Source organism: Sus scrofa, chromosome 16, assembly GCF_000003025.6.
Source record: "Sus scrofa isolate TJ Tabasco breed Duroc chromosome 16, Sscrofa11.1, whole genome shotgun sequence".
Taxonomy (NCBI): Eukaryota; Metazoa; Chordata; class Mammalia; order Artiodactyla; family Suidae; genus Sus; species Sus scrofa.
Window position 1 is genome coordinate 13,945,694 of NC_010458.4, and position 13,194 is coordinate 13,958,887.

At 33.1% G+C, this 13,194-nt stretch overlaps 1 protein-coding gene across 1 annotated transcript in view; it reads right to left on the reverse strand.

Moving 5' to 3' along the window:
• Positions 1-13,194, reverse strand: part of CDH9 (cadherin 9) — a 137,788-nt gene that overhangs the window by 6,983 nt on the left and 117,611 nt on the right. Inside the window, exons 8-11 of the mRNA XM_021076628.1 lie at positions 10,869-11,005; positions 10,203-10,324; positions 5,028-5,145; positions 4,685-4,936 (exon numbers count right to left, since the gene is read on the reverse strand). Coding sequence (XP_020932287.1) covers positions 4,685-4,936; positions 5,028-5,145; positions 10,203-10,324; positions 10,869-11,005 — 629 coding nt within the window. The remainder of the gene's footprint in view (positions 1-4,684; positions 4,937-5,027; positions 5,146-10,202; positions 10,325-10,868; positions 11,006-13,194) is intronic.

Genomic DNA, 13,194 nt, shown 5'->3' on the forward strand with positions numbered 1-13,194 from the left:
AAACATTACTCACATATATGTATATATACACATGTGCATTGTATGCATATTTTATATGTATATAGTGTACAAATGTGTATATATACACATACATATATGTGTTTATATATGTATATACATATATATATGCTGTTGATCTCATCTCTTCCCATATGTCACATCTGTTTAAACTCTTTAACTGACTTGGTTTTGAAAGCCTGCTTAGAATCTGAAATATAACTCTATAAGCTATAAAATAAAATTCAAACTCAAACTCGTCCTTACCTGTACTCATCTTGTAAGAGAGCTCCAATATTACCTCATTTCTGAGGACTTCCCTGACTTACGCAGTTGCAGTCAAGCTTTGGGGCTGAAATGTTAATTGCTCTCCCTCTATATGCTGTATTCTTTTATCATTTACATATTTATATTATCAAGTTAACTATGAATTTCTCCATGTATGATATACTTTCTTCTTTCTTGTTATACTGCTGGAATTTAAATTGCTGGAGTTCCCATTGTGGCTCAGTGGTTAACAAACCCAGCTAGTAACCATGATGTTGTGGGTTTGATCCCTGGCCTCACTCAGTGGGTTAAGAATCTGGTGTTGCCGCAAGCTGTGGTGTAGGTTGCAGATGCAGCTCAGATCCCACGATGCTGTGGCTGTGGTATAAGCCAGCAGCTACAGCTCTGATACAACCCCTAGCCTTGGACCCTCCATATGCTGTGGGCTTGGCCCTAGAAAGACTAAAGATAAAAATAAATAAATAAATAAATTGTTATGCGTATATTTGACAAGGAACACTTGCAAAATAAAAACATTTTGAAATTCAACATTACATTTGTATCATAAGATATACAGAAAGCCCAGAACATATTTCTTAAGTGCTTAGTAGAGCATCCGGCACATGGTAAGTACTCACCAACATCTGCTGAAAAAAATGAACATGCAAGATGCATAGACCATGTTAAGGAGCCCAAAACTTATCCTAAGAGCAATGGAAAGTTATTAAAGTATTTCATCTGGAAAAAAAAATAAATAAAAAAGTCTCTGGCTTCCATCTTGGGCTTTCTTTCCTCTTTCTCTCTAGTATTGCTTGTCTGGGAAATTGCCATGTTACAAGAGATGCTGTGAAGAGACCCATATGGTGAGAAACTAGAGTCTGTTTTAGTCAGGGAGAACCTTAGACTTTCATGTAAGTGTGTTTGGGAGCCCTGTTGAGCTTTGAGATTTCTACAGCCCTGGGATAGCAGCCTGGCTGCAAGATCCTGACCAGAACTACCAGATAGTTCTGTGTTCCCGACCTTCAGAAACTACGTGATAAATGTTTGTTGTTTTAAGCTGTTTAATTTGGAGTAATTTGTCAAGCAATAATGGATAACTAAAAACCTACCTCTAGAGGGTGTTAATAAACTTCCATCTCTCAAATTAAAATAAATAAATAAATAATAAAATGTAAGGAAGACCATGTGATTTCCAACAAAATTTCTCATTGAAAATGGACTAAGTCCCTAATTTTATATATAAGAAAAGTTAACAATTAAATAAAGAAAAATCATACTTACCTGTTGCCAGGAAAAAGTAAAAGCAGGTTTCCCTCACTTTAGGGAAGTTAAATGTTTTCTCAGTGCTATTAATGTTTCAATGAGAAGTCAGAAAATGTTGGCTCAAAAACCTATCATCCTTTTCTCAATTTTTGTTTCCTGATTACAGAAACTCATTTCCATTGAACCCATTATTTTGCCATGGCCCTTGAAGCCTATATAACTATGCTAAAGAACTGTCTGATGCTCTTGTCATATTGTCTAAAACGCTTTCCTCAGATTCTACTAATTGGTAGAAAAAAATTCATTAGTACTTTCACTGACCTCCACAGAGCAGTCTATAGGTGCTGAGCTATATTGAAAATCATTTTGAAGACATTTTAAAAAACTACTCTTAAAAATGGGACATATCTTGGAGTTCCCATCATGGCTCAGCAGAAATGAATCTGACTAGCGGATGAGGATGCAGGTTCAATCCCTGGCCTCGCTCAGTGGGTTAAGGTTCTGGCATTGCCGTTAGCTGTGGTGTAGGTTGCAGTCGTGGTTTGGCCTTGGCATTTGCTGTGGCCATGGCATAGGCCAGTGGCTACAGCTCCAATTTGAACCCAAGCCTGGGAACCTCCATATGCCGAGGGTGCAGTGCTAAAAAGACAAAAAGAAAAAAATGGGATATCTCTTCATAAGCATGAACATAATTAAGTCCAACATAGGTCTGAAATCCACCAATCTAGTGAACCATGCAGTAGAAAAAAGGGGTTCTTCTAATTTTAATATTGAATACATTATTCATAAATTCTCTACCTTTTCATGCATAGAACAACTAAATAGTAAAATTGTTCTAAGGGTTTCTTAGCTAATATATTGTTTACAGACTTTCACAAGTGATCCTCAGAATCTGCTCTGAGTATTTTCTCCTTTGCTAGGTCAAAATTATCTGCTTCTTTTCTCTTGTCTGTGGTTATTAATCTGGGGTATGTGAATAGAATTCAGAGAGGCTAAGATGAGGAATAGGAAAAGAAAGGTTTCATTATTTCCACTTATCTGTAACTTGAATTTAGCATTTTTCATACACACACACACATATATAACCAGTATAAGTAGTAATAGTAACCACACAGAAGGTAAACCTTTAGAAAGCAGATACTTTATATTGCACTATAATTAGAACATACTCAAATGATCATTAGACTCACACTAGAACAAGGCACATATGGCAATAATTAAGCACTTTTTGCTTTCTGTGTTTTTTTAAATTTGGATAAGTATATTTCCTTTTGTGGTACATGTCTTATTTTTATAAATTTAAATTATTCTAAATAAGTCCATAAGCTTCATCTTCACTACCAAAGGTGTCCAAGGAAGCACAAGTTTAAAAAGTCCCATCCTAGGTTTTAATCCTCTACTTTTCCTTGTAACATGGGTATAAACTACAAGCTACATTTCTTCAAACTGTCACAGGGTAGGTCTAAAATATTATTGTCCATGTTATATTATCACCTTGCAAAGAACAGACTCTTATAACTTCAGAAATATAGTAACTATATCCAGCCATTAGCATAGACTTTAAATAAGAATGCTTAAGGAGCTTTTATCATGAATTCTAATGAGTTAGAACCCATTTTAACTAAAATGATCAATAATTACTCCCCTTTTAGGCAATAAATTGGGAAGGTAGAAATATAAGAAATGTGTGCCTTCTATATTGCTCAGGGCAGAAAGATGACAGAATTTTCAGAATAAAAGAAACCTTCTAGGATTTCTGCATAGAGAAAAATATTGTACAATTTAGTTGGATAATGTCATAATATCTAAATTTATTTCAGGTAGATTTTCCCCCATGTATTCGTGCATGTCTTTATATGCATATATGTATTATATTTATATTGAAATTAAAAGATCAAATTTGATGTATACGTATTTTCATGTTGTTCTAAATTAGTTCTTCTAAGAGTAGAACTATTTGAGGAAATAAAGCACATGGTATCAGTAGCATTTGGCTTAAAGGGTAAGCCAAAATTTAATCTCCATGGGGGTACAACAATATTTTACAGAGAAGTTGAACTTCCTAGCAGCAGGTGGAGGTGTGGACTGCTGTGGATGATGGCAGTAGTGTGTAAGTTCTAAACCACTCCAAGAAAATTTTTTTCTAAGTGGTTGGTTCATCTTAACTGAGACAAATGTTTTACCCTCATATTCATCAGTTCCCCACTGAAGTCCTGCAAGGGTATCTGGCCAAAGGGATTTCATCCAGATAGCTTGAAAGGATTTGCAGTGAAAAGGAGCCAGCACATATGAGCATTGGAACATAAATTTGGCTAGCTCTCCTGCCTTAAGCATTTGTTTTGGATGAATATTTGTTGGAAACAAGTTTTGGGGGAATGTTTTACAGTGGAACAACTGTTTAATTGAATTAAATTGTTGTCCTGTTAGGATATGCTCAGATAAAACATTTACAATTGGAAGCATGACTTTATTTAGAAAACATTGCTGGACTAGGTATGACCACAGTGCCATAGTGATATTTTCATAAATGAATTTAAACTTTTAATTTAGTGTTTTGCACCTGTGTTTAACAAATTGTATAGAAAAAAAGTTTATCTTATTGTGAGAACTTAAATGAATTGGCCAATTCCACGTCTGATATACATAGTGTAGTGTTTGTTAGGAATAATATTTGTAAAGTAGTCTTTTGTTTTGAGAATAGTTGTTAGAAGAATTCTGAAATAGAACAATATGGGAATGCTAGATAAAACACTTTCTGAATGAGTGACTGTGTAAGTTAACCTTTCTGTAGAAGAAAAAAAGTATTTACAGAATTGATATGAAAATTAAATCTGTTATTAAATGAAATGTCCTTAGAAATGTGACCATGATAGTTAACACTAAACATTATAAATATAAAATATTTTAAAATATATTTATATCACTAGCTATTATATCTTTGTTATTCATCTCTTGAAAGCTAGAACTATCCCCACTGTCAAAACCTTTTTTTTTCCCCAATGGGAAGAACAATTTTAATATAAAGTTAAAATTTTCAATCTTTAGCTATAAAGAAGAGTGCTTTTCAGTGCATAATCTCTTCGTAATAAGGGAGAGAATTCCCGAGTTGAATGAACATAATTCGGGGGCAAATCATTCATGAAGGGTCAGAGTTTACCGAGTAGAATGATGACACAGAGAAGAATGGCGATGAGAGCTCCCGTGCTCAGGCCAGCAGAGAGGACCAGAGCTTCAGCATTGCAGGACTGCATGTTCCCTTGATTATCACAGGCACACACGCGAATGGTGAGTGTGCCAGTGCTGCTTTGAATTGGATAGTCATTGTCAAAGATTAAAATCGGCAATAGATATGTGCTCATTTTGTTGCGGCTATACCCATTTTTTCGAGTCATGATTCCTGCTGTATTATCTGGAAAAAAGGGGGGGGGGGCAAAAAAAGACCTGTTTTAAATGTTCTCTCTTAAGCTTTCATAATATTTGGCTTTAAAAACATTCTATACCTTTATTATCAACAATGGTGAAGTTTGGATTGAGGGGAAAATCAGGCACTGGTTCAAAGAAGAATTTGTGGCCTCGGGGAGGATCATCTTTGTCCATTACACTGACAGTCTGAATCAACTAAAACAGAAGAAAAATTAATTAAATCAAGCACAGAAAGCAACTCTTGTTAGTACATTTCAAATCAGTCTTTGTGCTTTAAATACATCACTGAAATTAAATAAACAAAAACATGCCCTTTTCAGAAAAATTTGCCAAGTTTTTTTTATAGTTCTGGCTAATGTAACCTATTTAATGAAAAATGAAAAATGCCCATGAGCTATCAGTCTGCAGTCCCCTCTATGAATCATTGTCTGATCCCTGGCCACTATAGTAACCAATTTTAAAGAAAAATGTGACCACTCCAATATCTTTTGTCTTTTAACATTGTTAATATATACTGCCAGTCTGTTTTATTCTTAATTGGTTACCAATCTGTTGCCTCCATTAGATAATGATTGTTTCAAAGGAAAGAACATAACAGAAGCATTTATAAAAAACACAAGTGCTTAGCACAGCTACTCCTAATTATTAAGGAAACTATAAATATAGTTTTGGAAACATGAGCAATATGCCATATAACATCAGAAAGCAGAAGATTTTAAAGCTAAATGGCACCATAATTACAGTCATATTGCCTACTTTATTCGTTTTTTTGCTTTTCTTTTTAATGCTAATTGAAAAATTTAGAATTTATAAATAAACACTTTAAAGTTTTGTAAAATCAGTGTTGAATTTGAGAAATTATAGCACCTCTCTGCTGTGCTCATTGTAGGTTAGAGGTGTGCCAAGTGTGAATATGAAGCAGCAAATGGTAGGTTGGGCAGGAGAATTCCAATGAGCACTTTATTGTGGATAAAACACAAAGCTACACATCAGGGTGCCTGTTTTCTAGTCCTGGCTTTGCCATCTGTGTGATCTGTAATCACAGTCATTTAATTACCATTACTTTCAAATCTCTCCTCTAAAAAAAACAGTTGCGCATTTCCAGGTATAATAGTCCAACATTCTGTGAGGAAGAATTTTTGGAATTTCACAGTAGTTTAATATATCCATTGTTTTGGTTATTTTGTGCCTTCAACAGCCACACCAACCTTCATACTCACTAGTTAATATTTTTCTCTTTAACTTGATATTAGCTAGAATTTTGTTAATTTTATTGACAGTGACATGTCACTGTTTGCTTCTTTATATAATGCTTTTGAAAGTACATAATTATTAATACAAACTTGCTACACATTTTCTCCTTAGAAGATTGCAGCATGCCATAGAAAAAATTTACATAGGATCTAATATTCTTGTTCAAACTTCTGTTCCAGAATAGAAATAACTAATGTTTAGTAATATTTTAATCTTAGACAACATTGATATTTTCATTATCTAACTCAGGTCTTGATATGATTGTTTAATCCTATATTAAGACAAAATATATGTCAGTACCTTAACATGTGTTGTGTTTTGTTTTTAACCTTGTTAATTTTAACAATGAAATTGTTTTGCACCAAGTATATGAACAATGAAATAGATGTGTTAATAGTAGTAGTATTTATTAAAATAATTTTAATTAGTTGTTATCAATTATACTTTATCATTATCAAGTATTAATTGGTAATATATCAACTCACATGAATCAATAAAAGAAAATCATACCAATAGAGGAATAAGTAAAGAATATCTATAGGCTATTGTCAGTTGCCTTGTGTCCCTCCAAAATAAATGTTTAAGTCTTAATCCTAAGTACCTGTGATGTGACTTGATTTGGCAGCAGGCTCTTTGCAGGTGTAATCAGGTTAAGATGAAGTCATAGGAATTCAAATGGTCCCTAATCCAGTGAATGAAATTCTCACAAAAAGAGGGAAATGGGAACACAAAGAGAAATACAGAAAGAGTGTCATGTAACAATGGAGACAAAGATTAATTTGGGTCCACAAGCCAAGGAATGCCAGGAATTGCCAGCAACCACAGAGGCTAGGAAGTGCAAGGGAGAATCCTCCCATAGAGCCTCTGGAAGAGCAGGAACTACTGACACATTGATTTCTGGACTTCTTGCCCCCAGAACTGTGTAAAAGAATATGTTTCTGTTGTTTTAAACTTTCTAGTTGATGGAAATTTGTCATGGTAGCCTTAGGAAATTAATATGGCTGTGAAGACTTTTTAAAAATGGCCACATTTATGAAAAAATATTCAGCCTCAGTAATTTTAGAGGAATTTACATTAAAATTATTATGAAATTTTATATATTGGTAGATATTTAAAATCTGGTATTTCCCAGTAAATAGGCAATTATCCACCTTTGATGGTAGTTATTACTAGGCATATAACATATTTCAAATGCTATTTGGAAACATTAATGAGTAATTTAGAAAAAATCTATTTCTACCTTGAGGATTATATCAGAGAAAAATGATAACAGGTAGTGTATAACATAAAGTATTATATGATCACTGTAGTGCTGTCTACTAGATTAGCATTTTATTAGTAGACCAAATTTCCATTAATAAATAGATAGTTGAATAAGCTGACTAATGTGTGGCCATGCTATGAAAAGTAAGAATCAAATTAAAAATCATTTAGTAAACTGGGTATATGCCCATTACATGTTACAAAGTGAAAAAAGGAAAAGAATTTTAAATCCAAATAACTGTAATGATTCTCTGCTGGTGAAAAGAAAAGAAAATCGTCATATTTATTTATGTGTATGCAAGTTGAATGTGGTTTGTATCTCTATCTTAGTCAGCTTGGGCTGCCATAACAAAAGACCACAGACTAGAAGGCTTAATTAGCAGAAATTTATTTTCTCACAGCTCTGGAGGTTGGAAGTCCAAGATTAGAGCATCATCATGGTGGCTTCCTTGGGAGAGGTCTTGCAGATGGCTACCTTCTTGCTAAAAACTCATATGGCCTTTCCTTTGAGCATGTATATGGAGATAGTGATCTCCCTAGTGTCTCTTTGAAGGTCACTGATCCTATCATATCAGAGCCCCATGTATGCCCTCATTTTACCCTAATTCCTTCCTTAGAGGCCCCCATCTCCAGATACAGCCACACTGGGGTTAGGGCTTCAACATACAAGTTGGAAAGGGGCAGGAATACTTAGTTCATTATAATCTCTACTGTAATAGAAGAAAGACTGTATTTCACTTTATTTTCTATATTAAAAAATCATGGTAAGTTGACTTTTTGTTTTCTTTTTGGTTTCCTTTGCTGTGCAAAAGCTTATCAGTTTGATCAGTTCCCATTGGTTTATATTTGCTTTTATTTATGTTGCTTTGGGAGACTGACCTGAGAAAATATTTGTAAGGTTGATGTAGAGAGTGTTTTGCCTATGTTACAGAATGGGAGAAAATAGTTGCAAATGATGCAATTGACAATGGCTTAATCTCTAGAATATACAAACAACTTATAGAACTCAACAGCAAAAAAGCCAACAACCCAATTGAAAAATGGTCAAAAGACCTGAATAGACATTTCTCCAAGGAAGATATACAGACGGCCAACAAGCACTTGAAACAATGCTCAACATCCCTGATTATTAGAAAAATGCACATCAAAACTACCATGAGATACCACCTCATACCAGTCAGAATGGCCATCATTAAGAAGTCCACAAATAGCAAATGCTGGAGGGGGTATGGAGAAAAGGGAACCCTCCTGAACTGTTAGTGGGAATGTAAGCAGGTATAACCACTGTGGAGAACAGTATGGAGGTATCTTAGAAAACCATATATAGAACTACCATGCGACCCTGCCATCCCACTCTTGGGCATATATCCAGACAAAACTTTCCTTGAAAAAGACACATGCACCCGCATGTTCATTGCAGCACTATTCACAATAGCCAACACATGGAAACAACCCAAATGTCCACTGACAGACAGTTGGATTGGGAAGATGTGGCATATATACACAATGGAATACTACTTAGCCTTAAAAAAGAACCACATAATGCCATTTGCAGCAACATAGATGGAACTAGAGACTCTCATACTGAGTGACGTAGGTCAGAAAGAGAAAGACAAATACCATATGATATCACTTATACCTAGAATCTAATATATGGCACAGAGGAACCTTCCCACAGAAAATAAAATCATGGACTTGGAGAATAGACTTGTGGTTTCCAAGGGGGAGGGGGAGGGAGTTGGATGGATTGGGAGCTTGGGGTTAATAGATACAAACTATTGCCTTTAGAATGCATCAGCAATGAGATCCTGCTGTGTAGCACTTGAAACTATGTCTAGTCACTTATGATGGAGCATGATAATGTGTGAAAATAGAATGTGTACATATATGTGTAACTGGGTCACCATGCTGTATAGTAGAAAAAAAAATTGTATTGGGGAAATAACTATTAAAATAATAATAATAATAATAATAATAAATCATGATAGAATTATATACGATTCTTAACGTCTACTTAATTTTTCCTTAAAGAAATATCAAAACAACTGGTTAAAATTTCCTGCAGTAAAATTTGTGCAGTTGCTGTCATTTGTAAAACACTGTACTAGTGTAAAAAATGAGCATATTCTGCATTTTCTTACTTTAGAGATATCTGAACTATTACTATATAAGAGGATTTTGTAACTCCTATAAATCTTTTTTATTTCACAGGTAATAAAATTGAAAAATCATAAAGAAAATATAACTTGTATCAAACCAAAATGTCCTCATTGAGCAATTGGAAGGGGCAAAATATAATCAACAAAACAATTATTATGATTTCCTTTATATTAACACAGAACAATTTTATTTTCATACTTCATATTATATTTAATAATGTATTTTTATTCTATATGTGATTATAACTCAGTATCAGTAAAATTATGAATCCGGGTAAGAACTTTTTATGTGTGATATTCAGTATGTGCCTGGTATATAAATTAAGTGTATATTATAATTTTTCCTATAATATCATGGATTATATAAAATATATTTTTAAAGTCATATTTTTAAGATCATTGTGAGGGTTTTGGTACAGGAAGATTAAACAAGTGACAAAGACTGACAATAGGTTGCATGAAAATAAATTGTGCAAGTAAATTAATGCACTGCATCAATATTTGTGAAGAGAAATTAATTAATTAATCCTTCTATCTTTGTGAGGAGAAATGTTTTTTAAGTTTATAGTAACTTACCTGCCCAGGTTTTGCATTTTCACAAACAAATGTTTCATAGTACATGGCAAATTCTGGAGCATGGTCATTTATGTCTAGAATTCTGATGAAGACAGGAATGTGACTACTTTGTTTTGAGTTATCTGCAGGGAGAACATGTGTAAAATTTCAATTTCATTTATAGAGTAGTGGTGTTATCATTTCACCATTTGTAACTTAGCAACAGATCATTTCTGGAGTATTCACTTCTTGATTGGATTGGTGATAGTTATCTCAGCTTTCTTACATTGTTCAGATGAAAAACATGATTAAAAGAGGAGAATGAATATTATTTATAAGCAATATAAACATGATAAGCAAAAACATGATAAAATTGAGAATGGATATTATTTATAAGCAATTATTTATAATCATAAATAATTATAAGCAATAATTTTCTTAGACTGATTAATTATTTTTATGAAGTTAGATTATATTTTTATCCTACAGTATGTGTAAAAGAAAATCAAGTTTAAAATAAGTGAATATTTGATAATCATTAATTCAAAAATCCAACATAGTGTAAATCACTACTCTCAGATTTTGCTAATAAAATTGTTCTACTCAAGACAAAAAGTCTATTTAAAGCTATTATTTCCCTACTTTGGTGAAAAATAATGTGTTAAGATGAATGTATTTCCAACTTACTTATTTCTGTGGCTGTAATGGTGATGTTGTGCCAAGGAGTTGATTCACGATCTAGAGGCTTCAAAGTGAAAATAGAGCCATTTTCTGAGTGAATACTGAAAATCCAGTCCATATCAGTATGCCGATCAACAGAGTATCTAGCGGAGAAGACACACATAAGCCCATTTCTTAAAGTTACAGACAATTTCACACAATGGTCTGATAAAGGTGACAAGTAAAAAATTGTAATTTTCTTGAAATTATTTTAGATATAATTGTCATTAGACAATTTGATATACTTGGCTGTTTTTATTATGACTATTTTATGATTATGTGTACTTTGGAAGTAATTATTTATAGTCATGAATCCCTGTGACAGCTTTTAAGTGAGTTTTTAATTGTCACTTTATTTATTCTATCATAGCTCTATTGCAGTGCTTCAGACATGTTACATTTGATAGAGCCAATTGCATTGGATACATTGAAATTATGTTGAAAAAAATATAAAAACATGTGAACACAGAGTCTTTATAAGTATAAGTGAATATGGAGAAGCTGTTGTAAAATACATGGCTCTTGAATGGTTCTCTATTCAAGGATTATTTCAAATGAATCAAGGGTCTTCCAATCTCTCCCTTCAACTAATTCCAAATAAAAACTGAAATGACAAAGGACCACAGAACTACATGACTCTTTCTGATCAGCGCTGTGTATGGAAAAATTGACCATAAACTTTTTATAATTAAGTGGTTGGCAAAATAATGCTCACCCTCATCCAAAGGATGTCCATCTCTCATTTCTGGTACCTGTGAATATGTAACTTTACATGGTAAAGTCAACTTTGCAGATTAAGGCTAAAGACATTGAGATGGGAGATTAACCTCGACTAGCTAGATGGGCCTAAACTAATCATATGAACCCTTAGGAGTGGAAGAAGAAGACAGCAAAGTAAAATTCTAGCTTATATGAAAATCCTTTTGTTATGTTGTACTAGCTACCATTTTTGCATGATTGGGATTTCTGCTGCTAAGTGTTTAATTGAGCCACACAGGAAACTAAGTTAATGTTCTTATGAATCACATGAGAATTTTGATAAAAATAGATTCCGATACAGTAGGTCTAGTGTGGGAACTGTTTTCCATTATTCTAAAAAACTTAGGTGAGTCCCATGTTGTAAAGTCCATAGACAAGGCTTTGTAGAACAGGTTTATAAAACATGGGATAAACTGGTTAGAATAAGGACAGCTAAAGGAACGATGCAAAGAACTAACAGAATAATCAGCATCTGGAATCTTGCTCATTTTTCAAGATATCTATTAAAGGCATTTAGCAAATGAACTCCTTTTTAATCTAGTGAATTAGAGAATTAACAGCTTCCTCCATAAATCTGTAATATATCCACCATCAGTCACCGACTTCAACAAACATAATAAGATATTTAGATTTCTAAGTATTGTGAAGCAATGGTGATTTTTAAAATATTGAATGAAAATATATTTATCTAAATTCTGTGATTATTTTTAATAAAGAACATGTGACATAGTCTATTGTTAGAAGAGCTATGCTTAAATTAAGGGATCCATTAGTAAGTTCAGTTTTCAAAAATAATTTTAACAATTTAATATAGTGTGTGATAGAGCTCATGGATATCATTGCTTATCCATTCTAAATGTAATAGTTTGCATCTACTAACCACACCCAAACTCCCAGTCCATCCCATCCCTCCCCTCTCCCCCTTGGCAACCGCAAGTCTGTTCTATACTTATTATTTTTAGATTTTTTTAAAACTCGTATGACATATGGTCATTATCCAAGAATAACTATCCTTCTGGGATGGGAAACCTTAAGTAAAAAGAGGATAATTTAAAACCTAGATATAAAAGCAGTTACACAGAAATGCTTAAGATGTGTCTTAGAAGCAAATGTTATATTGGGATTTAACTAAGAATTCATTAATTGTAAAATAGTTCTTATTTTTAAAATACCTGTTAATGTACTAAAATTGAGGATGAAAGTCATCAAATTTTGTCTTTTTAATTTCTATTGCTTAAATAATGCTAAAATAAAACAAAATATAGTGTTTCCTATCTCTAAGTTTCAATCCTCCTCTAATTTAGTTCCTAATGTGAGATGAGAAAGTCACTGGAACATTAAAAAAATGTTTCTTTTCCTCCAATACTTATACCAATTTCTGCTTATGAATACAAACAATCCGAAAAGAAACACAAAGAAAGCAAATAAAAGAACGTAATTCAACTGTATCTATGTGTTGAATGGAACTCATTCATAATATTCCCCTTATATATTTATCTCCAGTATTGGAAAGGTCAGTAGTTAACCATTATCT